Source organism: Anopheles marshallii, chromosome 3 (genome assembly GCF_943734725.1).
Source record: "Anopheles marshallii chromosome 3, idAnoMarsDA_429_01, whole genome shotgun sequence".
NCBI classification, from domain to species: domain Eukaryota; kingdom Metazoa; phylum Arthropoda; class Insecta; order Diptera; family Culicidae; genus Anopheles; species Anopheles marshallii.
In genome coordinates this window covers 82,946,106-82,974,027 of record NC_071327.1, presented here as the reverse complement: position 1 = coordinate 82,974,027, position 27,922 = coordinate 82,946,106, and the positions used below count along the sequence as shown (strand labels likewise).

General features: G+C 45.8%; 4 protein-coding genes across 4 annotated transcripts in view; 1 reads left to right on the top strand and 3 right to left on the bottom strand.

Moving 5' to 3' along the window:
* Positions 1 to 146: 146 nt before the first annotated feature.
* Positions 147 to 3,372, bottom strand: LOC128712043 (E3 ubiquitin-protein ligase ZNF598). The gene is made up of 6 exons (XM_053806937.1): positions 3,166 to 3,372; positions 2,950 to 3,095; positions 2,500 to 2,811; positions 702 to 2,433; positions 432 to 629; positions 147 to 368 (listed from the first exon to the last, which is right to left on the bottom strand). The coding sequence occupies exons 1-6, from the start codon at positions 3,370 to 3,372 to the stop codon at positions 147 to 149; spliced, it is 2,817 nt and encodes a 938-aa protein (XP_053662912.1).
* A 2,492-nt stretch (positions 3,373 to 5,864) lies between these two features.
* Positions 5,865 to 11,042, top strand: LOC128710756 (arfGAP with SH3 domain, ANK repeat and PH domain-containing protein). The gene is made up of 15 exons (XM_053805609.1): positions 5,865 to 5,990; positions 6,498 to 6,570; positions 6,633 to 6,778; positions 6,851 to 7,105; positions 7,199 to 7,284; positions 7,395 to 7,834; positions 7,923 to 8,358; positions 8,427 to 8,607; positions 8,693 to 8,992; positions 9,067 to 9,586; positions 9,651 to 10,100; positions 10,183 to 10,299; positions 10,370 to 10,443; positions 10,526 to 10,762; positions 10,842 to 11,042. The coding sequence occupies exons 1-15, from the start codon at positions 5,865 to 5,867 to the stop codon at positions 11,040 to 11,042; spliced, it is 3,642 nt and encodes a 1,213-aa protein (XP_053661584.1).
* A 2,042-nt stretch (positions 11,043 to 13,084) lies between these two features.
* Positions 13,085 to 16,602, bottom strand: LOC128714201 (uncharacterized). Its single transcript, XM_053809076.1, has 3 exons — positions 16,395 to 16,602; positions 13,317 to 13,518; positions 13,085 to 13,232 (listed from the first exon to the last, which is right to left on the bottom strand). Exons 1-3 carry the CDS (start codon positions 16,600 to 16,602, stop codon positions 13,085 to 13,087), a joined length of 558 nt encoding a protein of 185 aa, XP_053665051.1.
* Positions 16,603 to 21,169: 4,567 nt separating this feature from the next.
* The window catches only part of LOC128715344 (titin), a 137,026-nt gene continuing 130,273 nt past the window's right edge, over positions 21,170 to 27,922 (bottom strand). The window contains exons 38-45 of the mRNA XM_053810227.1: positions 27,253 to 27,282; positions 27,088 to 27,180; positions 24,205 to 26,988; positions 23,992 to 24,133; positions 22,599 to 23,926; positions 21,873 to 22,172; positions 21,419 to 21,724; positions 21,170 to 21,354 (exon numbers count right to left, since the gene is read on the bottom strand). Coding sequence (XP_053666202.1) covers positions 21,170 to 21,354; positions 21,419 to 21,724; positions 21,873 to 22,172; positions 22,599 to 23,926; positions 23,992 to 24,133; positions 24,205 to 26,988; positions 27,088 to 27,180; positions 27,253 to 27,282 — 5,168 coding nt within the window. The remainder of the gene's footprint in view (positions 21,355 to 21,418; positions 21,725 to 21,872; positions 22,173 to 22,598; positions 23,927 to 23,991; positions 24,134 to 24,204; positions 26,989 to 27,087; positions 27,181 to 27,252; positions 27,283 to 27,922) is intronic.

Genomic DNA, 27,922 nt, shown 5'->3' with positions numbered 1-27,922 from the left:
AAATCGGAGAAAACGCCCTAAAATAACTGTACAGAGGATCGTATTTCCATGATCCATTGACCGCAATATCTTTCGTATACCGAATAAACATGGCCTTAGGGGTTTATCGTGTTGCACCAACCGAAGGATAGATCGCTAGCTGCAAACTATTTCTTCCATGCCGATGAATCAACTTTTCCCTCGTCTGCTGTTCCAAGCTTCGGAAAGTTATTCTCCATGTAGTGAGTTTGATAGTGTTCCGTCAAATCGTTTTGTATGAGCACTTGTTTGCAAACATGACACACCTCCAGTTTGGACGCGTTAGAAGCTTTCCCCTTCGCAGCTTTCGGTCTATTTTTCTCATCTTGATAAAACACCAGGTAAAGTTCCTGCAATCAAAAAGGAGCCTATGTAAAACTCCATGACTGCGAACAACATCAAATAATCATTACCTGTTGTTTGGCGATAGTTGGCAGTAGCGCAATCAGTTCGGGAAATATTTCATTGAAACGATCGCCTAGTGCTATCTTGCAGTGATCATAATAAGCCGATGCTTCGTACTGACCATCGCGGAACATCTGTGATATGGTCCGAAATTCCATTAACGCATCTTGGTTTTTCAACGCTTTCTGAAAGTGTGTCACAAGTACCTATCGAAATTGAAAAAGGGAAAAGAATGTTAATAACGTAGATTGCCCATTATTACCCAGCAAGTTACTTACTTGATTCCGTTTGCTGGCGTTAGATGGTGAAACGTAGCTATGCGTGGGCAATATATTATATGATTCACCCGTCGAATTCGTGAACGTCATATTGTTTGCATTTCGTGCAACAGAATTTAACGTCACGTTCCCGAATCCCGGCGGTGGGCCAGGCGTACGCTTTAGATGTACATTTTCGAATCCGGGCGGTGTACGCTTTGGTCCCGCAGCTAGTGCGAACTGTACACTGTTCGAATTCCCCAATACCGGGAACGAATTGTTTAGCGTGGAAGGAGTGTTGTTGTTGTTGTTGTTTGCATGAGATGTTTGGCTTCCCGACGAGCTCTGTCCATTGGATTTGGAGTGCTGCTGCTTTTGTTGCTGGTCTTTGTTACGATCCTTCGCTGCTCCAGAGCCTTTCTGAGCCGGTTCGCTATTATGATTATTATTACGCGCATCTGCCACGTTAGAGAGGGATGCGTCCGCCTTCTGTTTCATCTTGTCGGCCGATTTTTTACCCGTTAAAGCGTTAAGATTGACAAAAGCAATTTCATCTTTCAGATTTGGGGCTGGCGTTGGCTTTTTCTTGCTCGAGTTGTTGCCGGATGCTGCGGCAGATCCACCACCGCTATTCGATGAACTTGCAGCTCCCGAAGCCCACGGCATTGGTTTAGCCGATGCCGGTTTGTTACCTTCCCCAAGTGTAGGAAACGCTTTGATTGAGTTCACGCTAGGCACGGAACTTTGGGCGGGAGCAGATGACTGTTTCTTGGCATCCTTTGCAGATATTGTCGTCACTTTCGAAACGACACTAGATACGGACACGTAATCGTCTACCAGGGCGCGATGTTTCGCAGAGATTGCGTTGAGATTTACCATCGCTGCGCCACCAGCACGTTCATCCATGTCCGCATAGATATCTCCTCCAGTCTTTTTGCTTGATCCCTTGCTACCCGAACCGGGCAGAGCAGGAAAGTCTGAGGTACTTTTCTTCCCAACCATGGATGCAACGGATGCACCGTTCACCTTTCCACCGCTTGACCCTGCGGGCCGGTTTGAAACATGTATCATCATACTCGTCCCGGGTGTAGCAGTAGGCTGGCTGGGCTTTAGCAGAGAACTCGCCGTGATTTTGCTGCTAAATCCTTCGTTCAGGCTGGTCGGACCAGTCCCTTCCCCACCACCAGAGCCGAGGGCGGGAAAGTTCTCTTTCGTACGCGCAAGTCCGGCGGCTCCATAAACACGCTGCCGTATGGTGACGTTGTTTGGTCGAAATACTGGATTTGGCGCCGAACCTCCAAGGGTTGGGAAATCTTGCTCGCTAGTGGCATCTATCACCTTTTTGGGATGTTGCTTGGTGGCGTGATCGTTTGCCAGTTCAAGATTGTCGAATTCGTGCTGTAGCAAATCGGCTGATGATGCTGTAGGAACGGGACGCCCCGTGGCACTACCCGTTCGGCCTCCTCGACCTCGGTTTGATGACGGTCCAGCACCGGACGAGGCAGCAGAATGTGATGCACCGGGACCTCCTGCAACGGCAGCTCCATGCCGTGGTGCGTATGTAAACTCAAGTTCTAACGTTCGGGTCTGCTTGTTCGCTAACCGATTCATGGATTTTCCATGCACCGAGGCACGATGCGCCCGCAAATCGATCTCCGTGCGAAACACTGACGTAAACTGTTCTTGCTCACATTCACCTTCCTCGCACAGAAAATGATCTGTCCGAAAGTGATCGCGTAGCGACACGTAATCTCTACAAAACAAAATTGCCATTATATCAGCTTCCTACTGAAGATAAGCGCGAGCTTTCTTATCTTACCCGTAGAAATAATTTCGCCCATCAGCGTCACAGTAGTGACAAAAGAAATGGTCTTTCCGCAAATGGCGAAACAGTTCATCCTTGTCCAAAAATCGCGTATCACAATATTCACACAGAGGATGACCGCGGTGACCAACCTTGTCCGGATCACCTTTGCGACGATGCAGCGCTAGCTCTTGTCTGTTGTAGCAGCGTCGTTCCGAGGAAAATACCTTCAAATGTTCCGTGCAGATGTCACAGTAGAATAGCTCGTGCTGTTTTCGTACGTGGTCCCGCAGCAATTCAAATTTGGGAAAATTCCTCTGATCACATCTGAAAGACCGTGAAAGTACATGTAGCACCGTGAGTGGATATGTGTGCAGTGCTATGCGGCACATATGGTGCCAAACTCATTTATATACGTGGGATGAATGCAAGCCTAAAAATAGGGTTCATTCGTGATGCACTTACCGAGGACACTTATAATCCAGCAGGTCGTAATACGCCTGCTGAACTTCTGCATCGGTGAAGCAAATGCGATACTTTTTATCATACAGTCCCGAACGATTTTTCACGTCCAGCTGATGGTACGGAGTAAGTGTTTTAGAAAATATAACCTGTAGACGGTATGCAAGACAGAATTAATGCCGAGATCGAGGATTCGTCGGAAGCATTAGATACTCCTACCTTGGCCAGATCTCTTCGACAGATCGGACAATCATTCTGCTGGCATAACACCCGAATACGAGTAGAGCACTCGTAACAGCAAAGATGGTCACATTCGCCAACAGCAAAGTATACTATCGGTTTGAAGCATACCACGCAAAGCGTTTCCGTCGTTTCTGCTTCGGAGACGTTTTTTTCTTGGATATTTTTTTGCCGATTGTTGGCCATGTTGTCACTCGCAGCTCCGGAACGGTGGTGAACGTTTCTTCTTAGCTCTTGCTTTTAACGAAAACTGTTGCTAAATTCACGAAATAGTGTACGGCACCAGAGCAGACTATCTGGTTGTAGGAAAGGGCAACCGAGCTCGCTAGATGACAGCCGGAGGAACTGTACGAACAGCTCGCTAACCTTAGGTGAGGTTACGAAAGGCAATAAACCGCGACACGTACACGTTGATCTGGTGGCTCAACAATACAGCTGGCTGTTGCTTGCGAATTGACAATAATGGAATAGCGTTCAGTTATGCGCTCTCCGGAAGTATCCGTTCCAGTCGATTAACGGGGAATACGAGCTAAAACAGCAGATTTACGTTTTAAGACAGATTTTTCTTCAAACAACAGCATATCAACACTCACGCCTCCAACACGAAAGAGAGTTTTTGACAAGTTGTAAATTTTCAGTGGCCCAAGATGTCTATACAGGAGCATGCATGCCGCAAAGTTTTTTTTGCTTTGTTCCGTCGATAGTTTTTACAACTCTTTTTCTCGAGAGAGCTTTGTAACCATTTTCTATAAGCGTACAGTAAATAAATATAGTTAAGGTAATTTACTGAACATTGACTGAAACATGATATTATTGAAAACGTGCCCTGCCAACCGATGATTGTGAGTGAAACTGCCAATTCAGAATCAAAACAAACGATATTAACAAGGTGTTCACAGTGCGCGGTGGGGATCGGACATATCAAACAATATCGCCGGGTTTGTCCGTCGTGAAATATGTTTGGAATGTTTTATGCTGCCTGATGGATTTCAGCAGAACGTGATGGGTATGTCTACTAACTGCTTCAGCAGTCGCATGTGAAGAGTTCAGCAAGTAAAAATTAGCATTGCTCATTCTCGGTAATATTTCACCATGTACTGTGTATTACTCACCACACTGTTGCCAGTACCTACATCATCTATGAGTACCTTGGTATAGTCCTCGACATTGCTGTCATTTCGGAACGTTTTGCAACCGTGCTGCCAAACAGAGTAGGTTTTTCGAAAAGTGTGTAAAATAATTATTTCTACATCAAATATAACCCCATTTCTTTGTAAATAAGTAAAGAAATATACACCACAGAATATAGCTTAAATAAATTGAATTTAAAATGTTGCTGCAGTTGATTTTGTGAACGTTTCAAAAGCGCGTTAAAATTATTATAAAATCGTTGTAAATGTTCCACGGTACAAAAGCGACATTTGCGCAGCACTGCCATTGCACAGAAGGACGCAAGCAGACATAAAAGAAACAGAATTGCAAAACGAACAGCTTTTCGGTACGACGACAAAACAACCAAGTAGGAAAACCTAATCACAGTGACGACGTCGTGCTAGATTTGGTGCAAACAATCGTTATCCGTGATTAACTACAGGTGGTGCATCGTATCAAGGCGGAGCGTTTATTATTCACTCGTGAACTTTATCCTCCTGGAGGCTTCGGACAATTGGTCGGATGATTCAAGCGCATTTGCAATAAGAGTGTGAGCTGCCTAAACTCTAGTCCATATCCTCTATGTGCTGTGTATATCGAGGGCGTGATACCTGTGAAATCATTTGCTTGTTGAATGTGGTGGAGCAGATTCTAGGCGGGTCAGGATGTACGCGAATCTGATCTGTGCATTAAGAGATAGTATCCAAAAAAGTTATCTGCTTGTACGCTAAATTTATGCGTCATACAAATGCGTTCGTATAAATTCTGCGAACATAAATTAATGCCTCTCCTTTTACGTATATAGAATCCACGTATTACTACCTTGTTTGGAGCTTTGTTTTGCATATTTGTTAAATGTGCAAAAATACGTTCCAAAAAGTAGGAATGTGCTCGAAACATGTTAATCCCATTTATGATAAGCAACATTCTCGTGTCTAGCATCTGCACTCCAACCGTACCTCTAGTGATAACTTGGAGATATGATTTTGATACCAATTAAGGCGTAGTGCTACAAAAAGAACATAAAAATTACTTATAATAACAACATCCATCCGCTTCGTGAATCGCGAATACAGCAAGGTGTCACCGAAATGTAAGGTGTGATCGTATAAATAAATCTGAAAAGTGGACTATTTATTTTTAGAAATTATGGAACTCAACATCACTGGCTTTTCAAGTTGATCGCACGCATTTTACATCAACGTGAAAGGCTATATTCGATGCTATTGGACAAACACAGGATCAAGGATAAGTTATCAATAGACGCAAAGAGGAAATTGAGGCAAAGGCATTAGTATAGCGAAGACGATGTATGCGATTAAAGGGGCCCTTAGTTAATGTGTGAACAAAATGTACGGTCAGTGGAAGATGGTGAAGTTTTACCTTTATTCTAGTACAAGTGCAACGAGCTATGCACTATAAATGAACAAACAATCGTGTCTATTGGATTCGTCGTGTTCTTCTAATTGATGGTGGTGTACATGGTGCAAATTCATACATTTTAATCAAATCCACAAACGATAATCATGCCGGAGCTTATTGGTGTCGGGGAGTTCCTCGAAGAAACTCGAGAGGATTACAACTCTCCGACAACGTCCACGTTCGTGTCCCGTATGGTTCAGTGCCGGCAAACCATTGCAGCGCTAGAAGAGGTGAGTTTTTTAATCATATATTTAATAAAATCAGTACCATAAATGTTTGATGAAACTCTAGCTCACTTAAATGGTACCACTTGTTGGATTAACTCCACTCTTCTGTTCTTATAATATCTTGGACTTTATTTCAATGGCGCTGTATTGAGTATGATCATCTTTGTGTTTTGAACGCAGACAGTATTAATGATGCGAGGGTGAATTGAATAAATAATTAGACGTCCTCGAAAATTCAATAAATGATCACTGCACCCGTATGTGCAAGCCATATAAGGCTGCAGCACTGGAACGTGTGTCTGATAGATAATGTTGGAGCGTTTTTCTTCATATTGGATGCATCGTTGAAATGGTAGAATGAATTTATATATTAGTTTTTAGTAGCACAAATAAACTATTGTATACTTCATGTAGAATTCAGAACGAATACATGCAATCATGAAAAGAATTCATGATACTCCAGAAGAGACAGTTGGGTACTAGTAACTTTTGCTCGTTTTTCTCTTCCAGACATTGGATTTCGATCGTGAAGGATTAACAAAACTTAAAAAAGCTGTCAAAGCCATCCACAATTCCGGAAACAGTAAGTTTAGTACGAGAACGGCCCGAGCAAACGAAACGATATGATTCGCAATTCAATTTCAGCCCATGTGGACAACGAGATGTGCTTGGTGCGAGCCCTGGAACGGCTCGGGTCGGTTGCTTTGTCCAAAGAGGAACCGGACATTGGAGCAGCGTTCTTGAAATTTTCCGTTGTAACCAAAGAGCTAAGTGCGCTAATGAAAACATTGGTTAGTATAGAAGTCACGCTCGTCAAAGCGTTGTTGGACGTTGTATTTGACAACAATTACTTTCGTCTGCAGATGCAAAACATCAACAATATTGTGATGTTTCCTGTCGATTCTCTGCTCAAGTCGGAACTGCGTGGTATGAAAGGAGAGATGAAACGACCCTTCGATAAGGCGGCCAAAGATTACGATTCCAAACTGATGAAAATTGAGAAGGAAAAGAAGGCTCTCGCCAAAGAAGTTGGCATGATGCGAACAGAGGTTACGCCTGCCGAAATAGCGGAGGAAATTGAAAAGGAAAGACGTGTGTTCCAGTTACAGATGTGCGAGGTAATGTGTACAATGAATAAGCAATATTAGCCATGTGCTGTCTTTAACTCGTAACACAAATCTCTAACCTTGTCTACTCCGCATCCATTACAGTATCTTATAAAATTCAATGAAATTAAAACCAAAAAAGGGATCGAATTGCTACAGCACTTGGTTGAATATTATCATGCTCAAAATAAGTAAGTAGAATTAATAAGTAACAAGCGTTAAAAACACAATTAAACCATTATCCGAATAAGTATAACTTGCAGCTCTACAACGCATTTCATGTGATTGTTTTCTTCTTCAGCTACTTTAAGGATGGTCTAAAGACAATCGCCCACTTCGGTACATACATCGAGGAACTCAGTATTAAACTACAAACCATACGCCACAAACAGGACGAGGAACGTCGGAAGCTACTGGAATTGCGTACCCTCTTGCGTTCCACGCCAGACTTTGATCGTGTGGAAAATGTTCCACCCGGCGACAAAGGTGGAGCGGTCGGGTATTCATTACATCAATTACAAGGCGATAAAAATCATGGCATTACACGCAGTGGACACTTGCTGAAGAAAAGCGAGGGCAAAGTGCGACGCGTATGGCAAAAACGGCGATGCCGCGTAACAGCCGATGGATTTCTAGACATTTGCCATGCAGACGAAACCAAAGCACCGACAAGGGTAAATCTGCTAACCTGTCAGATAAAACCTCTAGCGGACGATAGGAAAGGCTTTGATTTAATTAGTTGTAAGTATGCGTATGGGTGCTATTTTGCAGCAGGGCATATCGGACACAGTAGACGTATTAACCTTCTCGTTTTTTTGTTTGTTTGCAGATAATCGGTCTTATCACTTCCAAGCGGAGGACGAGGCGGACCAGAAGGCGTGGATGTCGGTATTGATCAACTGTAAAGAGAAGGCCCTAGCGAAAGCATTTCAGCATGCCAATCCACAGATGAGTCCCAGCTTAATAGAGTTGCAAAAAACCGTCATTAAACATATACAAAATTTGCCGGGGAATGATCAGTGCTGTGACTGTGGTTCCCGGAATGATGTCACATGGATAAGCTTGAACTTTGGCATACTGGTGTGCATACAATGCTCGGGAGTGCATCGAGATCTGGGCGTACATCATTCACGCATACAAAGTCTAACGCTGGATAATCTGACTACTGCACAACTTCTCGTTGCCCGTGCGATGGGCAATAATGCGCTGAACGAAGTGATGGAGGCCACCCTTGCGCAAGGAAAACTTACGCCGGAAAGCTCTATGTACTGTCTACGTTGTAACAGATTGAAGATTTATATCCTGACGAATGTGTTATTTGTTCTTATTCTAGGGAGGAACGATACGATTTCATTCGTGCTAAATATGTAGCTAAACGATACGTAATGCGAACATGTGCCGACGATCGAGATCTTCGAAGCGACTTAGAACAAGCCATCATTAACGCTGACCTTGGTCAACTGTTACAAGTTTGGGCAGAGGGTGCAGATTTAACTTGTGTTTTGCCATCATCGGTAGGAATGATAGATCAGTTCAAGACTGTTTATAAAACAATAGTAAACAATAGTAAATTCCTTTAATGGTTCGTGTTCTTTGTAGGATTTTGGTGAAACAGCTCTCCATTTAGCGGTGCTGCGAGAAATGGGATCTACGTTGCATATTGTGGACTTCCTTATTCAAAATATGACTGCGCAGGGTTTGAACAAACAAACCAATCCACCCGGTCCGATGGAAATGAGTGGCAAGAACACTGCACTGCATCTATGCGCACTGCACGATCGTCGGGAGTGCATGAAGTTATTGCTTCGTTCTGGCTGTGATTGCGATATTCGTAATTCTCAGAATAAGCTTGCGTTGGATATTGCCAAAGAGATGGGAAATGAAGCTTGCAAAGAATTGGTAACGTCCATGCACCATCGAATATTACCATTGGTATTGTATTGAATAATTAACGCTTTCGCTCTCTCCTGCAGATTGAACATGCCATGAAGCGCGAGAAAAGTGCTTTTGATCATATTAATACGGATTGGAACATACATGACGATGGGTCAACGGACTTTTCAGACGACGATACCGCTTTGATGGATGAAAGGAAGTCGCGTTCCAGACCTCCAAGCTTTGTTGGGGGCGATTCACCGGTTGCGTTACGATCGCGGTCATCCACTTGCGATTCGATTCAGAGCGGTTCCAGTCCCAGTTCAAGTTGTAATCCCAATGCGGTCCGCGATCAACGTCAAATACCACCAATCCCATCATCCGGAACAAGTCCGAAACAGTTCAACACATCCGCATCCTTCTCCTCGCATTATGCCAGTGGTACCAGCGGTTCTGTATCAAATGCCGTTGGTGTTGGTAGCTCTGCTCCTACATCGGGATCTAGTCCAATATCTAGCAGCTCCAGTGGCATCTCCAGGCCGGGTGCTACATCGTCCCAACTATCATCATCCAGTGTGGCAGCGTTTAATGTGTCTACCAGTAAAAAGCCATCATCTGGTTCGTGAAACTGTTATCATTTCATCATAACCAAATTCTTACGTATGTTGATGTTTTGTTTCAGTAAATTTGGGATCTTTGAAGAAACGCACGGCGCCGGCACCTCCTCCTACTACCTACGGGACATTACCACATGCTCCACGACATTCGCAGAACTTAGACAATGAGTTGTTCGGCGTTGCATCGCAGCATCATGGTCTGCATGGACTGCATCACCATCATCCGGACATGTATAGTACATTACCACATTTGCGAGGATCCGATGCTGCGTCCAATAGCAGTGCTTCGTCCGTACCCGCCGTGCTGTTGTCGAGCGAAATGCGCGGAGGATCAACTAAATCGATGCAGGCGCAGCTGCAGTTCGATAACAAAATTTTTGATCGATACGAACCGTATGCTTCTTCAACCGCTACCACTAGCGTAGGTAGTGGCAGTCGTGATCCAAATTTCTTGAGTACCTTCACTGGAGGTCATAAGCGCTCACCTAGCGGAGAATCACTTGGGCGAAACTTAGGTACGCTGCAATACTTGTTCAAATGGGTTCTTATTTAGTCTTTCATAACCTAATGCACGTTTGTTAATGTCATTTTCTGTAGCTGGTGCTAAACTAGTTCTGCCGCCTGCTGGGGAAATTCCACAGCTGAAACCAGTGTCTAACCGTCCCAAACAACCGATCCCTTCCCAGGTGGTTGGAACAATAATTGGCAATTCAGGTATGGCGGCACATTAATGGTCGAGTGAAATAGTATTTATAATCCTTTTCTTTTCCCCTAATTTCTTCAGAAAAATTAAATTCCAATGGACAATCGAATGAAAGCTTGTCCTCTGTGGATGATGCAATTGTTATGCGACGAAAGGTAAATAATGTGGCATATATACAAACAATGTAATTTAACTTACTCACTCGATGCATATTTTGCTATAATCTCCACGAAACAGGCCAAAGGTCCAACAGTAACTGCGGAGTACGAAACGAACATGGATGAAATGATGAAGGGATCAGCTTATCCCGACTATGATACTTCTGGTATACGAGTAAACACGTTAGACAACTCGATAGCGTCTTCGTCGTGTGGTAACGCCGATTCTTCCAACAGTAGCTATAGTCGCAACGATAAGAGTGGCAGTACTGCCTCTGTTGGTTTAGATTCCTTCAACTTGTCCAGTAGAAGTTTTGTAAGTATAAAGCTAGTAGTTGTGTTATTTATCAAACGATTAATAAGAAGAATTGATCTTCTCATCCCTTTCAACACAGACCGGAGCATTGCGGCGATGTCGAGCATTGTACGATTGTAATGCTGATAACGATGATGAGCTTGAGTTCAAGGAGGGCGAAGTATTACTCGTATTGAACGAACGAACCGACGATGAGAATTGGATGGAAGGCCAAATTGAAGGTGACAGCACGAGGCGTGGAATGTTTCCGGTTAGTTTTGTACAAATGATGGACGATTAAGGGGCATAACATTTGTTCACTAAGCTAAGCGAACGCTGTGAAACGAGTTCCCAATGAAACGGACAATTGTTTTAAAGCTGTCACATACACACATAACTGTTCCTAGTCCCACTCTGACCAAACGCTTGGTGAAAGCTTGTAGGTGACCGGTACTGATGAAGTTTGGCTTTGAGTTTTGCAGAACAGAACACGCTCTTGCATTTGTTGTTCATACCGTTCATTCATTTCCATTTCCTACATTTTCTTGACACATTCTAAACGATATTTAAGGATGAGATTTCACTGGACGTGGTATCTGCTTTCATACAGTTTTCTATTTATTTTACAATACGTATGTAATTCATAGTCATGCATTGTGTGTGTGCGTTGCAACTCCGGCGTCAAAGAGTTGTTTACATGACATACATCGCATAAACGATCATCGTTCGAATAGACGATATTGGAAAATTTGCATAGATTTTGTTTCGGGCTGTAACAATTTTACTCAGTAATTTTATCCTCAAAGTATATGTTATGATTTTAATACACAGCAGAGGTATTAATGAAAGACTCTGCTGCAAAGAAGGAGTCGTAGCATGATGAAAAATCATTTCGAACAAATACAAATGCAAAATTTGGAATAGGTTGGGATTGCCGAACCTTTAGCCGCAAACAAAGTTGAACCAAAAGAGAGATCACACTAAAATAAAAGTAATGTAACGAATTCCAGTAAATGTTATTAGAGAGGAATACAAAACTACACGTTTTTCACATTACTATGTAATACAAGATAGCGAAATGTATTTCTAAGTTTTGCCAAGTAAATTAAATATCGAATGACACATTTACATATATTGTTAACGTTGAATATCGTAAAAAAATTATCGCCGTAGCAAGGAGAAGGAAATACATATGTTACATAACTTCAATCAAATGGAAATTACACGTGCCAGTATGTATAAAATTTTGCAAAACAAATACAAATCTACTCAGTCATATGGACTATAAGAACCTATACATTAGTGAACGACTTTTGTTTTTACTTTCGATCGCAATAAGTTACCTCGAGTGCAGCGAAACGTATACAATGCTGAATTTCAAATTCAAATTGATACACATTGACGTAAAAGCCGCCTAGTTTTAGCACAATATAAGTCCATGAGTTTTCGCGGATCGCTGCATCACTTTGTGCAGGAATATCAGATTGGTGAGAACTTCCGTTTTTACAAGAAGGACAGAGGTGTAGTAAGTAGTAGCTGCAAAGCCGCAAGTAAAATGAGTGTTTGGCTTCGAAAATTAATAACTCAGCAGTATAGTATAGTTCAAGTAAAGCAAAACAGCGCATGAGTTTTTAAACTGATTAACTCTAGCATGAAAGCCCATGTTTGATCGTGAGTCCACCATACCACAAACCATAAATGAAATCTAACTATAACCGTACAAACGTAAGCAAGATCACAGCAAACTGCTAATAGTTACGGACATCATAATAGTATTTATTGAATAGAATGTTAACTCGATTATAGTATCTAAAGCGATTATACTAAGAATTAAATGTACAGATTTCATTGTTAGAACAGAAACACGCCAGTTGCAGTATTGCTTTCATCCGAAACCCGGCCATTAGATGATGGTGAATTTTCATTTATATTCTGCGAACTTCCACGATCTTTTGTAAGAACTTCTCAATCTGAAGTATGTGGATTTTGTTGAAGTATGTAGTTTTTGCTCTCGATTTCTCCATCTTACTTGCACTCTCGATCACTATCTTGTCTTTGATAGTATGTGGTAATGTGAACTCGATTCACAGATTCTCTTTTTCTCTCCTCTACCTCTATTTAATTCCTGACATGCATCTTTAACAGCTCCTGTTATTTCTTTCATCTCAACCCCAGAAATCCGTTTATAAGCGACCTGTCTACGTCAGTTTAAAGTAAAATGTATTTATGTCTTTGTGTTGTCTATACTTACACCTAAACCGTATGCTCTTTATTGGTCGATCGCTTTCGGACTATATGTACAACGCAGATAATTTACAGCTAACAGCACCGCCACGGGGATGTTCAGTCTCGCAGGAACGGTCTCTGGTATCGATTGCAGTCTAATCGCTTGGCCAGCTGCTTGCAGAACTGTACGTCCCGCAAGTAGTCACCGAGGAACACGGACAACAAGTACCACTGTTTCATACCGCTGGTCTGTGTTTTGTAGTTTCTGCGTGGGTATGCGTGTGGATGGGAAGCATAAGCATGTTAGTAATCGTACCGTACTGGTGTGTAAGAATTTAATAATGCTTACTTCAAAATATCCTCCCAGTCGGGCTGATAGTTGTCTAGCCGTGCGCTGCTGACGGCGTGAATTCGACACGGTTCCTCCTCGATGCATGCCTTGGGTCCGAACTCGTGAAGAATTTTCCGCTCCGCCTGTACCACATCGATCGCTAGCCGTGACAGTTCTTCCGGATGCAGCGTCTCCCGACGGCTACGAGATTGGTAGGTCTCTGTCGGAGATCGGGGCAAAAGAAGATGGGATGTGAAATGGTGATTAAAAGGTCATAAGCCTCGGGTGGACGCTTCTAGCCGTGGATGCTTTCGCTGGAACCAGTTTTAGATAATGTCGTTTACCAAATGCTGTGAGAATGCTTCTACGGTTTATGATCATCCAATCACCCCGACCACGTTGCGCCCCGATTCACTTTCAGTTTTACGCTCCATTCATCGCACGCCACCCAGTCAACCAGCCAGAAAACAACAGGCCAATTTGGAACCGACGCGAACCAATCCCACCTGTGGTACGCAGTTTAGTTCGAGCATCGACACAGTTTAAAGCATATTTATGCAATGCGCTTCTATTTTGATGCGATTACGTGACGGCTTTTCGGTTTCGGAGCAGCCAGCATGTCTTGTCGCTTTGGTGTCTTGCAGCTCCAGAAAAAAGGCACCATTCCATCGGTTCGAAGATTCGATGCAAACGGTTTTAATGAGCCATAGTGCAGCCCCCTTCTCCCATGTACCCGGAGGGACAAAGCACTGTACAGGCGTTGATCGCGAGTACGAAGAAGAAATTAGTGCTGGCTAATATATGTTTCAACCGTGTGCTGGTGTAGTGTGCAGTCACACTGCTCGACTCCGCTTTCCTTTGCCCACGAAAACAACACACACAAAAAAAAAAAACAAACGCTCATTTTTACTCGCCAATAAGGAAATGACAACTGTTTCCACATTAGGGGCTTTTCTTTTCATTCCACCTGATCGAATACGACCGAGAGATCGGTAATGTTCGATGTGGATCGTTTAGCGTGCGCTTTTTATATTCGCGCTGCGCGGATTAATCTCCCCAAGAGACTTCCTTCTGTAGTTTTGCGCAGGCACACCTGCCTTAATGGTTGGACGATAATTGACGGATTGACATGCCAAGGCATTAAGGTGGAAGAAAGCATTGCGAAAACCTACGCGGACACGTGGTGCGATTAATGGACCCAATTTTTCTCTTTGCTTCTCGCTGTAGATGGGGACAGGGAGGGATTTCTCGTCCAGAAATTGAGGAAGCTTCGTTGTTTCGTGTCCCGAGTTTGGAAAGACTTTGCTGTGTTGGACAGCCTTCTTGAGTAGCAATTTCCATTATCATGTAGGTCGCGGTACTCCATCCTGCAACTCCATCACTGGAGCTTTCAACAACCCTGACATGGTGGGGTTAAGCTCTTTCAACACGCAATAAAATACTCCATTACGTTTGCTGCTTATAGCCGACAGCTTAAAATTAGGCACAGAAGGACACAACTTCACTTCTCATGCGTCCGCCAATGTCCAACGTGTCCGCCGTTCCAGAAATCCGCTTCCTGTGTGGTGAGTAAGCGCTCAGTAATTGCCGGACAAACAACCGGACGACCTTCCGTTACTTTCGGGTGGTGTTCGGGGCGAAATTAACACTCTGGAGGTACTCGACCGTCCCCAGTACTTCTCCGATTCTGATTCCTCCCGAACATTACAGGGTGTGTATCCATTTACAGTTACTACCTCCTGGTTGGTGAAAATATTTTAACGAGCTTTTTGTCCCACTCTCTTTACCATGTGCGTGTGTGTGTTCGAGTGAGACTGCACAGCACACACAACACGTACATGTTTCATCTTTTCGATCTGCCATGCACAACAGGTGGGCTTGATGCGCAAAATAAGGTCACGCAGCCGGGTCGTATCCATCGGTCCGGACGCGAAGCTGTGCCCCAAATGAATCGCCAAACGCTTCCGACATGCGGCATAAAGTTTTGGACGGCCAATGGCCAAAAAGCGATGAGCGGTCAGTTACAGACGATGTTTCGAAATGATACATCTGGCCGCTGGAAACGGTTCGTGGAGCACATCGACAATACGACTGCATCACTTATCGTCGATCCGCATGTCATTTTCGCTGCAACGGGACTCAAGACGCAAGTTTCGTCCACCGAATGAATATCCCCCCTGAGACTTCTACCTTCCAACCTTCCACCCAACCGCTTTTTCCTCGCTGTATAAATCATCTGTTGTGTCTACGCACCCCGTAAGGAAAGGGTAAGTGAGAGAGTACGTGAGTGAGATGAGCGAACGTACGGTGCGCGCAACTTGAAGCGTCCGCAAATGTGGGTCAAGTGGTCAACCTCGGTTGAGCTACCCCATAGCATCATCATACAACGCAGCAAGTCCGTGAGGCGCTGGTTACTGGTGGAAGGAAGAAAGACTGTGAAATGGTCAAAATAAAATCATCCCAGCAAAAAAAGCTCCATTTTTGCACCTTAATCTTCTAGCCCGGACTACACTGGGAGCTTAGAAGCTTAAAATAAACCGTATATGTGTGGCTGCTTGGATGGCTAGCCGTGGTTGAAATTTGAAAACACAAAGCAGGCGATGATGATCGAAACTGATAACGGATCGTGTATTGAATAAGTCATGATCAGCGATAGTGATGGCCACCGGTTTACCTTGCGGCCAAGGTGAAATGTTTGACTGATTGTGGTATCTGCCAAACGCAGGTCGAAGGCTACTACTAGAACAACTTGTTTTGGTGCTGTCCGTTACCAAAAAGGGCATCGCATTGGGAACTTCAAGGAAATAGCCACCTTCAGCCTTATGCTTGCCGTCTAGGTCGCGCTGGATGGGAGATTTCTTTTTTCGACAAGTTGTTCTCGCTTAATTAGTCGTGACCTCACAGGCTGCGCACAGTATGGCGTGCATTGACACAAGCTACTTGAGAAACTGTCCTTACATGATTTGAGCCGAAGCGAAACTCAAAAAAACTCATGGGCAATTGCACGCACATGGACGCAGCGGTGCGTAAAGACCGAATACGTGTTCATTGTTCTAGCACGTGCTGTGACCTTCCCAGCCACTTGGCGTTACTTACTTGGATTTAGCGAGTAGGCTAGCTTTTTGGCAAAGTTTGCCAAACGGACGGAGAGAATGATTACGGGGAAACCGATCAGCTGTACCGGCAGCTCGAACAGTGGCTCCTGAGCCTGCACCAGCGACCTCCGTTCGTTGAAGTCACTGGAGGAGAGTAGAATGAAGAGGAAAAAGTAGGCAGCAACCGGCAGCACGTTAAGCAGCTTCATAGTTAATGGCAGCGAAGACGGTGATGTACGAACAAGAACACTACTCGGGACACTGTACCACCAATGAGCACTAGATGGCAAAGGGTATGCTTTTTGTAGCTTCAACCAATTTGGAAATTCGGCAAATCGGGAGACTTCACTGTGTAACTGTTGAGATCACTTGCGGTTTTTTTTTGTTTCTGCACGGTGTTTTCTTGCTTCACCTTTCCTTTCTTTTCGCTGCTGATGCAAATATCTGTCACTGTTTATGTAAGCATCGGCGTCACCGTCGTCGTTAGTAGCGCTGGAAATAATGCAATCCCACTTGTCAGCCAGGTGTATCTGATCCGCGGGAAAGAAACACAAACACACACGCACACGCGTTATCGCTAGTAGCTCGTTAAAATAAAAAAAACCCTAAACGCTAACACGCCAAAGCTGGAAAATAAAGCTGGTCCGTAGTCTAGCTGCCCTGCGTCTATGCGTTACCTAAGGGGGAACAACTGCGGCGAGCTAATGTTTATGCGTCTAGTGCCACCGTCGGCCAAGTGGATACTGACTCCGGTACGGTGCTGCCGTGTGGCCCGAAACCAGCGCAACGAAACCGAAAACCCCGCTATAATACCCGGCAACGGTTGCCGAGCAACAGAAGAAGGAGGTTTCTCGCGTTGCTCTCGCGCAAGTCTTTTGATGTAATGCCATTCGCCCGGTGCGGGAGGGCGGCAGGAGGGCGCTAAGCGCGCAGGGCTTTTTATGAGAGGCTTGTTTTGTTGTTGTGGTTTCTTCTCCGTCGGGCTTGTTTCCCACATAAAGCAATGGTGGCGATAGTGCATACGGCGGGGGACTGCTGGAAAGGAATGTTCACATGCACCGAATGTGCAGCCACAGCCACCTTCGATGGCGACTGTCGATGAAAGTGTAAGTGTACAGTGATGGGTGTCGCATTGGGTGTTTAAAGAAAAGGTTAGGCCGGGTTAGGTTAGAGCTTTGTAATGTTTTAATTTTTTTTTCTTATTAATTGCTGAACTTGGCAAGCAAAAGCGTTATTTGTTAATGATAAAAGCAAACTTAATCCTTCATCCGGCACTGTCACTGTACGCGCTGGGTAGGGTTGCTGCGGTTGCTCCGAGTGGGTGAATCGAGGGTCTCAGCTAATGGTGGACTTGTGCGCATACTCGGCCCCTTTTTGCTGCTTTTTTTAGCGCAGTCAGTCGGTCGGTAGGTCTCGCTAGCACGTTTAGTCGCCCATTTGGGAGGGACCTACGACACAGTTCGCTGCTGACGCATCAGAGAAGGGGAAGCCGGTTGAGTAACATGTGTACTTGTTGCTTGCGGTTCGAGTCCGATCCTTCGGACCGGTCCAGTGTCTTTTGGAGGATAGCTCTCCCTCCCTGGTGCAGCCCCCTGCAGCTTCATAACCGACACCCAAACAAAACGACCTCGACGATGATGATGGTGACTTTTTTATCTGCTCAACGTACTTGTGGACTTTCGTGATGTTCGACAATCTGCCTCGGATGCCGTAAAAGATCTGGATCGAGCGAAAGAGAACAAACGATAGTGTGTGGAAGGTTGCTGGAAGACACACAAGAGGAAGGGACGAATTAGTTGTGAGCTCAGAATACAAAACCCTTCCCCACGATCACGTCCGAGCAATTTGATGCGCTTAACGAGCGTGTTTCGGGTGGCTGGAAAGGCAGGTTATCTAACTTCTAGGAAGTATTGGTTAGTGCATAAATGTCACCCCCTATTATAGAGGCAAAATATCTAATGATAATGGCAGTTTACTCAGATAATCAGATTAGTATTACCTCCAGCAATGGATTTTCTCTTGTTAGCTGAAATCCAATCCATCGTGTTTGTCGGGTCGATTCTCAAGATTTTTTTTCAATAATGACATTTAAAGGCTCTAGGATGAGAAATATTTTCACCATTCCATCGCACAATATTTCGAACTATTAAATTGATACGGAAAATTTTGAGGATCTTCTTCCATGATCTTTCATGATAACGAGTGAGTCAAGAAACTTCTGTCCACTGAAATCTGAAATGATGAAACCAACTGTTTCTGGAACGAACAATCGGTTTGGGAACTATGTGCAAGTTTCATAGCTCACAGAAGCATACAAATGAAGCAATTGTAAACGTGTAAAAGCAACAATTGCTAAATTGTTTTGGGTAACCCCTCGCAGTTCGTCCCATTTAAGGGCCGGCGTATCGTCGCCTAAACTGTGCGGCGGTTTAAACAGTGCTGAGAAAGATGGCGAAAGAATGATGGGCAGGTGAATACCAAAAAACCCACCACAAACGTGTCGAACAAAACATGCATACAGTAATAGGCCGCCTGGCAGACAGCAATGGGCCGGCAACGACGAACCCTATCAGTTCGCGATTGGTTCGCATTATGACACAGATTATATTGTTGTACAAGCTTATGTAAGGATTGGCCGACAAGTTTGAGCTATTTTTCACCTTTCCAACACTCGTCTTCGTTTCGATCGATGTGCTTAGAGTTTTGTTTGAGTTTAGTCAAAGTGGGAGCGACATACTGCCACTTTTCAACATGCCCACCCCAAAACAGACGGTAGGCGGCCTTCCCGCGCTTGTGTAGACAGATTAGCCAGAGAAGAAAAAAACTGAAAGAAAGCATGTGAGGGGATTGGACCGATTAAGAGGGTTGTTGATTTAATTGAAAATTTTTCGATTAACCCGCCCAGCCCGTACCCGTGCGCCTACGTGTGCCACGGTCCGTGCGCATCAGCTTCAGGCGTTAGCGTGTGTGTAGTGGGGCTGTTGCTTACTGCACGCAAAAAGGCGGTCTGAACCATCGCGAAGCATTATGCAATAATTGCCACACTATTAGCACGGCGCATAACAGCGTCGAGCATGATGCATCGGGAGTGGTAAAGACCGTGCAGACCCACCGCTACTCCCAGCCGGGAGGTGATAATGTGCCGTACAAATAGTGCAACAACTGCTATCAATCGGTATCGGTACGCGTGTAGGCGAGGAATTTTGCTCGAATTTCGTGCGTGACATTGAACTTCTTCGATTTGGGTCACACGCCTCTTTGGGGCCTTCTGGGGATGGTTGCGCAACAGGGAGAGGCAGCAACACCGTATCGCGGGTCGGTCGATGTGTCGGAGTAGGTTAGTGGTGCGCATCACGTAACTTCACAACTGCCGGTTGAATTATTTACCAGTTGACGACTGGTACCGCTGCGACTGTGGGAAATCCCTTTCGGAATGACCTCTTCGGTTGGTTGGATGACCTCAGGAAGTTCAATTACACTGTTTTGCTTACGAATATACTTAGTATGGTGACTTAGCCTACTAATGGCGAGATGGAATAAGCTGCCTTCGTTAACTCGACACCTCTATGTTGGCTTCATCCATGCTCCAATTCTTCTACATTCTTGATTCTATAATTGAAGCGTAATACACGAGGTTTCGAATAATAGCTTTAAAAATTGTATTTTATTTAACACACAGTGTAAAACATCGTTTCAACTTGCTAATGCTTTGGTTTCTTGAAAGAAAATATAAACATGATAGAATAGAAAACATTCATTAAAAATAAATTATCTTTCTCTCGCTCATTTGCTTCATGTGTCTCTCTCTCACTCTTTCTTTTGCTAGTCGTCAAAGAATTCATCAAAGATCATAGATAAATTGATAAAGAAAGTATTTTTTTTTTGTTCATCTCGTTTGGTTCGCTACTCCATGCTGATTCGCTTGATTGGCAGGCCCGGCCCTAATTCCTGCCCGCCCGATGAAAGATAACATTCGCACCAATGTTATCTCCCTTCGGACGTGGCAACTGAATACGTGACGTCCACACCAGGTGGCGCGAGTTTTCATCCGGAGTAGCCCAGAAGCAGTACAAATGTTCCAACGCAGCCGGGCAGCAGATAGATCCTGCGGATGCCCTGTCGTATTGCTGCGTGTCGTTGCCGGGATGTACCGGCGAATTCGGCCGAGTGTTTCCTCTAGTAATTTACATTTATACGTTTACGCGTTAGACGCCGCAACCACCCACAAACACAGTGACCCCCGCGGGGGATTGTGGATAGGGGCCAATGTGATGGGTGGCCGTGCGTGTACTTCTTCATCTACTTTCGCTTCATCTTTATCAGCACTCAGCCAAGTGGGCTGTTTATTTTTCTATTTCGTGCGATAGTACTCTGTCCTCGGTTCTGGGATAAGTTCTACCGATAGCGTTACTGCTGTTTTACTAGCTTGTTCTTTTATCACAGTTCCATGAAGATTCTTACAGATTTCCCCGACCGTTATGGATTGCTTATTGCTGGGGCTGGGACACAGAAGGGTAGCACAGGACGTTCGTATATAGACATCTTCGGTTTGAGCAACATTTACACATACACATAGCGTTTGACTCGAACGATCCTACCAGAAGCATGGAACGTGTTGTCCATATCCGAATGAACAAAATTGCTTGAATAATGATTGTATCTCTCTTCACACATCGTCGTCTAGTTTTAGAAGCAATATACATCTACGTCAGCGTCGTGCACGCGGAAGATGCTGACGACTGTTTTTTTCTAGCGGCACTCGAAGCCGCAAACTCTCTACTTGAACAGATTTTTAGCGTTGACCCACAGCTTGAAGAAGTATTCGCTTCTCCTCAGCAGCTTATGGCGGGCGTAGCTGTTGATGTCAGCCGTCATGTTGTGTTCCCGCAGCCAGGATGACGTGTTAGTGCCGGTGGGCTCCGAGAAGTCTCTCGTCGTTTCATCGTGCACATCGTCCGGTGCTGTAACGATCGTCACGGGGTGTTATGAAGTGAAACAGTCGTCAAGCTCACAGCTGCTACTTACCGGCACCAAGTTGCACAGTGTACGGTTCCTCCGATTCCAGCGGGTCGCTGATACCGACCTCATTGCGAGCCATGATGCGGATTAGATAGTCTTCGCTTTCCTGCAGATCCTTAATGTTGAACGACTGACAGTCTGCCGCCACCCGACCAACTTCCATCCACATCGTCTTCTTCGCGTTCCGGATGGCGATGTTGTAGCCCTCGATCGGTGCACCACCGTCCGACTCTGGAATGCCCCACTCGACGATGTTAATGTTGGGTCCTAGGTAGCGTACCTCCAACGGACCAGTTGGTGGGGACGGAACAGCTGGGGTGGGGAGAAAGACAATTCGTGAGTTTAACGTCGCACGGAAGTTTCATTCAAGGACAGCAGATAGAGACGAAAAGATGAGATAGCACATAGAACATAGAGAAAGTGAAGGGTAATACATAGGGTGTGGATATTGGTATCTTACTGGCATGTGTCTTCAGCACAACACTCTCCGACACCGTTGGCGAACTCAGTCCGACCGCATTCTCGGCAAATATCCTAAACAACAGTTCGGTCTTTTCCTTCATATTGTCCACACAGTACGACAGACAGTTGGACTCGAGCGTCTTGATCTTGGTCCACTGCTGTGCGGTTGTCAGTCGCTTCTCGATGATGTATCCTGTTACGTCTGAGCCTCCATTCGTTTCCGGTTGCTGCCACTCGAGCTTCACGCTCTTGCTGGTCACGTTCGTGATGCGCAGATTTCGCGGCGCTGATGGTGGAGCTGTTGGTGTTGATGTTGGTGTGTTGATGGCGCACGACATACACGATGTACACACAGATGTGGGACGATTTGGATTGATTGAAAGTGTTCAGAATACGGTTATAAACTTGCTAGTTTCACTTGTTTTTAGTCAAGGTGAGTTGATTTGTGAGTGGTTTTAGTTGCAGCTTGTAGTTTGTGGAGTGTTAAAGTTTGGTTTACATTTGGTTAAGAGTCGGCTGGAGAGGTGGTCAGTGGATTTAGATTTTGGGTAGAATGTTTTACGAGATGATCATTGTTGAGCTTTGATGACATACGATCTGATTCTAGGGTGAGTTATGCTAGCTATACCAACAGGACATAGGACAGGACACGGTCACTTGAGAAGCATTAGCACTAAGAGGTAAACGCCAACATTTGAGTTATTCGCTTGCCCACCATACTTACTAATTTCCTTTCCGGCAACGATAGCTTCCACCGTCTGGAGTGGTTCACTTGAGCCAACCTTGTTCTTGGCGATGATCTTGAAGTCGTACGCCTTGTTCATGGCTAGGTTCTCGATCAGCAGCGAAGTTTCCGAGGCGCTGGTCGTTCCGGCCACCTTCCACACCTTCTTCTTCGCTTCCTTAACCTCAACGACGTACTCGGTGATCTTGCTGCCACCATTCGATTCGGATGGTTGCCACATGAGCGTGAACGAGTTGCTTGTCATTCCGGATGTTTCGATTGGACCACGCGGTAGCGATGGTGGCTCGATCGTCTGCTGGATCTTGACCGTAGCACTTTCCAACGGTTCCGAACATCCGACCGGATTCTGGGCAATCACACGGAAGTGATACTGCGTGCTATCGATCAGCTTCTGGATGCAATACGACTTGATGTTACGCTGCACGTCCGCCACCTTGATCCAGGCGTTCTTGTTCGCATCGTCACACTTCTCGATGGTGAACTGCGAAATTTCCAGACCACCATCGTCGGACGGAGGCTTCCACTCGATAACCACTGCCTCGGGACTGAGTTCGCGCACAACGATTGGTCCTTCCGGTTTGCTCGGCTTGTCGATCACCTTCAGCGTCAGCTCGACCGTCGCTGAACCGGCGGAATTGCGCGCTTCTACCGTATACTTGCCCGTGTGCGCACGATCCAGCGAAGAGATGACAATGGTCGATGATTGACCGACGGTCACAATCGTATGCTCTGCCGTGGACGTAAGTTTCTCGTCCTCTCGGTGCCAGATTAGTTCCGGGGCGGGATAGCCAGTAAATTCGGCGATCACCTTCCATTCGTCGCCAACACGCAACTTCTGCACAATCTGCTTCTTCTCCACCGTCAGCGTCGGTTTTTCCTCGATCACCACCTGACAGCTGCTCTCGACACTGCCAACCTCGTTGGTTGCACGGCACGTATACTTGGCGCCACTCTCCACGGTGGTTGATTTGAGCTGATATTTAGCCGAGCCGTTCTCGTACGATACGACATCTTGCTTGATCGGCTGTCCATTGCGGAACCAGGCGACATCCGGTACGGGCACTCCCGTTACGATACAGCTCAGCGTGACCGACTGTCCGAGCCCAACGTGCACATCCTTCAGGTGCTCGCTTACCGTTGGAGCTTCCTTCTGAATCGGTGCCACAATCTTGTAGTAGGGCGAGTTTGGTGATGCCGGACCCTTGCCCACCTCGTTGACCGCTGTGGCACGGAATGTGTACTCGGAATTCTTCGTCAGCTTCGTCACTGTCGTGGTCGTTTCGGTGATGCTTGTAATCTCGGTCCACCTGAAAGACGCAGCAAGAACCCGAATTGAAATAGGAATGTCGGGTAACGCCTTAATTGTACTTACTTCTGTTGGTTCTTTTCCTGGTATTCAAGCACGTATTGCGTGATGGGACTGTTGCCATCGTCGCTCGGTGCCTTCCAGAACAGTGTGATGGAGTCATCCGTAATGAGGGTTGCTTCCGGTGCTTCTGGCGCTCCCGGTTGCTCTGTAGCAGAGGTACCACAAACATTTGGTCACGAAACTTTCAACAAAACACAATTTGCAAATGAAACTTACTTTTGATTACGAGCGTAAAGGAGGCGCTTGCATCACCACACTCGTTGGTTAGCTTCAGAGTGAACTCTCCAGCATCAACCTCAGCAGCACGTTTGATCGTCAAGCTAGCCGTCTCTTCTGTCACAGTCGAGACGAACTTTGCCGATGGGATGATGACCCGCTTGTTGACGCGCCACTCCGCTTCAGGCTTTGGCGTGGCGTTAAACTTAACGCTGAACGTAACGTCTTCATCCTTGCGGATAGTGAACGCGCGAGGTCCATCCTCAAAGATCGTGGGAGCAACCTTTATAATCTCGACCTTCAGCTTCGAAGAAGTCTTAGCATTCGACACGGTACACGTGTACTCATCCTCATCATCTTCGACCGTGTTTTTGACGATCAGTTTGCGAATGCACTTTTCGACAACCACTTCGTACTTGCTGGTGGCGGTAATGATCTGGTTGTTGCGGTACCATACGACATCGGCTGACTCGGAGAGCTCCACCGTGAATACGGCATCGTTATCTCGTGTGGTCAGAGTAACTTCTGGCAGACGTCGTACAAAATCGACAACCGGTTTCTCGACGGTCAGCCGAGCCTTGGCCCGTTGTTCGCCAACCACGCACGTGTACTCGCCGGCGTCCGAATCGACGGTCTTGTTAATCTTAAGCGTTTGTCGCTTACCATCGATCGTCAGTTGCACGTGTCCATTGAACGACAGTTCATCTTCGTTGCGGTACCAACGCACCAGGGCATCACCCTTCGTAAGCTCTAGCTCAAAGATGGCATCTTCGCCCCGAGCCACGGTTACATCGCGTGGAGCCTTGATGATCTCTGGTGGAAGCTCAATAATGGACACTTCCGCCGAACATTCCTGATCGGCAAGCGCACAGGTGTACTCGCCTTCGTCATGAACTGAGGTGTTGCGCACAAACAGCACGCGTGATTTACCCTTCTTGGCGAACTCATACTTGCCAGTGGTTTCGACTAGCTTTCGACCCTCCTTGTACCACGTAACGTCTGCCGTTTCCGAGGTAATCTCAACCTCTAGAACGGCGGGTTCCTTCTCCTTAGTTTCGATATCTTCCAGCTTACGCAGGAACTCAGGCTTAGCTTCGATGACCGTTAAATTACATTCGGTCTGCTGGTCCTTGACCGTGCACCGGTACACACCCGTATCGTTGATGGTTGGGTTCTTGATGTTTAGCTTGTGCACCTTACCCTCCTGCACAATCATACGATGATCCATACCGCTGAGCTCTTTGCCGTTGTGGAACCATTTGGTGGAGACGGTATGCGAAGTCTCGCATTCCAGCGTGACTGCTTTGCTTTCCTCCACCGTGATCGTCTTCTTCAGCTTCTTCGTGAAGGTAACCTTATCTACCTCCACTGTAACACGCGCACCATGCGATGCCTTGCCGATCGTATTGGAAGCAATACACTTGTAGTTGCCCGAGTCTTGTTCCGAATCGGCATTGTTGATCAACAGCTCTATGCTTTCGCCGTCGTACGCCTGCTTGACGCGTTTGGAAGGCAGCAGTGTGTTGTTGTTGCGCAGCCATAGAATCTCCGGTACCGGATTACCCGTCACCCTTGCCGGAAGTTTGATTGTACCTCCTTGCGGTACACTCTGCTCTTCGAAACGCTCCAAGAAGAGTGGAGCCTGCGGGTTGCCGACGTTCGACTCATCCACCGTAAGGAAGGCACTTGTTTCGACGCTTCCGGCAGGGTTCTTGGCTCGAACGGTGTACTCGCCAGCATTGTCATGTGTCGGTGCCACTAGCGTCACGGTGTAGATGTTACGGTCAGTTTGTGTAGCTACGTCCAAAGCAACGCCATTCTTGAACCACTGTACTTCCGGTGCAGGATTACCGACGATCTGGGTGGACAGCATTACCGTCTCACCCTGGCGGATCGTCATGCTCTTGAGCGGTTCCAAAATCTGGGGCGGTTCCTGTACACCGGTCTTTACCTTCACCATGATGTCCAGGGACGATTCACCTTCGCGGTTGCGAGCGACCACCTGGTACGAACCTTCCTGTACCTTGTCGATACCCTTGATGTGAACCACCGTGCAGTACATGTGCATGTCCGACTCCACGACAACTTGCACGTTGTCCTTGCTTTCAATCTCCACTCCGTTGTAGTACCAGAGAATGTCCGGTTCCGGCACTGCGACGAGACGGCACTCAAGCAGTACATCAGACCCAGCATCGACGTACTGTGCCTTCGGTTTGCGTGAGAAGGTTGGCGGAATGCCTTCGAGAATGTCGGCCAAAGAGGACTCGCGCGACATGCTCTTGCGTGACAGTGTTGCAACGTCGGAACCATGGTCTGAGCTGAACGAGTCCACGACCAGCTCCGTTGCACTCGACGCAAAACCAGCAATATTCTTCGCGACACACGTGAACGTACCAGCATCTTCCGGGAACACTTCCCGAATGATCAGGGTAGCCACGTTGTCATCATCGTAGTATATCTGGAAGTCTGGCGAGGGTTTAATGACAGCCGTTTGGCGGAACCAGGTAATCGAGGGTCTTGGGAATCCTTCGACCTTGCACTCGAATTGCACGGTATAGCCATCCTGAGTAGTGATCGGTTGCAGCTTCTCGATTATCTTCGGAGCGAGCGGTTTATCGCCAGGGCCTGGCCTTTCAAACACCGGCAGCTTGTCAATCTTCTCGTTCAATGTCTTCTGTACGTACTGCGGATAGGTGACTGCATCCATCAGGTATTCCCGACGGACGAAACCGCGCTCTTCACACCACGAACGCTTCACGTACCACCATTCGGAGTTGCTGTGTTCTGTTCCATCGATCGTACAAGACCCCAAAAAGAAAAGGAAGAAAAAGACGTTAAGAATAGTTCGAACACTGCTTATCGCAACTACGCTATTGTACTCACCGATGACATAGACCTTCTCTCCTTCCACGATGTGTAGTGCCTCTTCATTTTCGGCTTCTACCGCCTGAATACAGTACATGTCGTTGGCATCTTCTGCAATGGACAGACAAAAAGTGAGTTTATAAAGTAGCAATTCTCGTACGAACCATAACGAAGATAGCTTACCTTCGCGAACAATTTTCAGCGATGCCGTTTCTAAACCATCACGTGAATCGGATAAGACGAAAATCATAAAGAAAGTGTATCAGTTTGTGAAATATACACATGGAATGAATTGAAGAGGAATTCATAGAGGTAAAACTGTCAGTATCAATGCAAGAAAACCTTGGTTTTAGTGTACAAGTGAAGTAGGCATGGTAGTTGTTATAAAAGTAGTAGTACTGTAAGATAGTGAGCAATCGTTGCAGTCGTTTCTAGTCTACCAGGAACGCTAGGAGAAAAATTCAATTCAAAACCAATCACCACACGATAGAATTCACTCCGAAGGGATAGAGACAGAGTGGAAACAAACAGATGTAGAGTAGGTGTTGTATAGAGGAAGAAGAGTAGAGTAGCACAGGAACAATAGTTGTGAATGGAACGAGGGTAATATACAACGTTTATTTTTTTTGCCTAGAAGGTAGTAGCAGTGCAGATGCTCTGTGTGGTTTTGCTTAAGAGTGTTTTCACTGTTTTATTTTTACAAAAACTCGTGTATCATCCGTGTGCATGTTTTGTTTAATGCTGAAGCTGAAAAGAGTAGAAGTAGAGTTAGGCAGGCTAAGGGCAGGGTGGCGTTGGCCACCGTGCTGCAATGTGACAGAATTTCAGATAAAGGATGTAATTGTAATAGAAG

What these genes read in the sequence shown, in the direction of transcription:
- LOC128712043 (XM_053806937.1), bottom strand. Translation starts at nt 3,372, where the DNA reads ATGGCCAACAATCGGCAAAAAAATATCCAAGAAAAAAACGTCTCCGAA. An exon ending in GTCGAAGAGATCTGGCCAAG is followed by an intron (nt 3,096 to 3,165) that starts GTAGGAGTATCT and finishes TACCGTCTACAG; the next exon opens with GTTATATTTTCTAAAACACT. An exon ending in GGGCGAAATTATTTCTACGG is followed by an intron (nt 2,434 to 2,499) that starts GTAAGATAAGAA and finishes TTTGTTTTGTAG; the next exon opens with AGATTACGTGTCGCTACGCG.
- LOC128710756 (XM_053805609.1), top strand. Translation starts at nt 5,865, where the DNA reads ATGCCGGAGCTTATTGGTGTCGGGGAGTTCCTCGAAGAAACTCGAGAG. An exon ending in CATCCACAATTCCGGAAACA is followed by an intron (nt 6,571 to 6,632) that starts GTAAGTTTAGTA and finishes ATTCAATTTCAG; the next exon opens with CCCATGTGGACAACGAGATG. An exon ending in CTTGTGTTTTGCCATCATCG is followed by an intron (nt 8,608 to 8,692) that starts GTAGGAATGATA and finishes TGTTCTTTGTAG; the next exon opens with GATTTTGGTGAAACAGCTCT.
- LOC128714201 (XM_053809076.1), bottom strand. Translation starts at nt 16,602, where the DNA reads ATGAAGCTGCTTAACGTGCTGCCGGTTGCTGCCTACTTTTTCCTCTTC. An exon ending in AGCCTACTCGCTAAATCCAA is followed by an intron (nt 13,519 to 16,394) that starts GTAAGTAACGCC and finishes GATCTCCGACAG; the next exon opens with AGACCTACCAATCTCGTAGC. An exon ending in GACTGGGAGGATATTTTGAA is followed by an intron (nt 13,233 to 13,316) that starts GTAAGCATTATT and finishes ATACCCACGCAG; the next exon opens with AAACTACAAAACACAGACCA.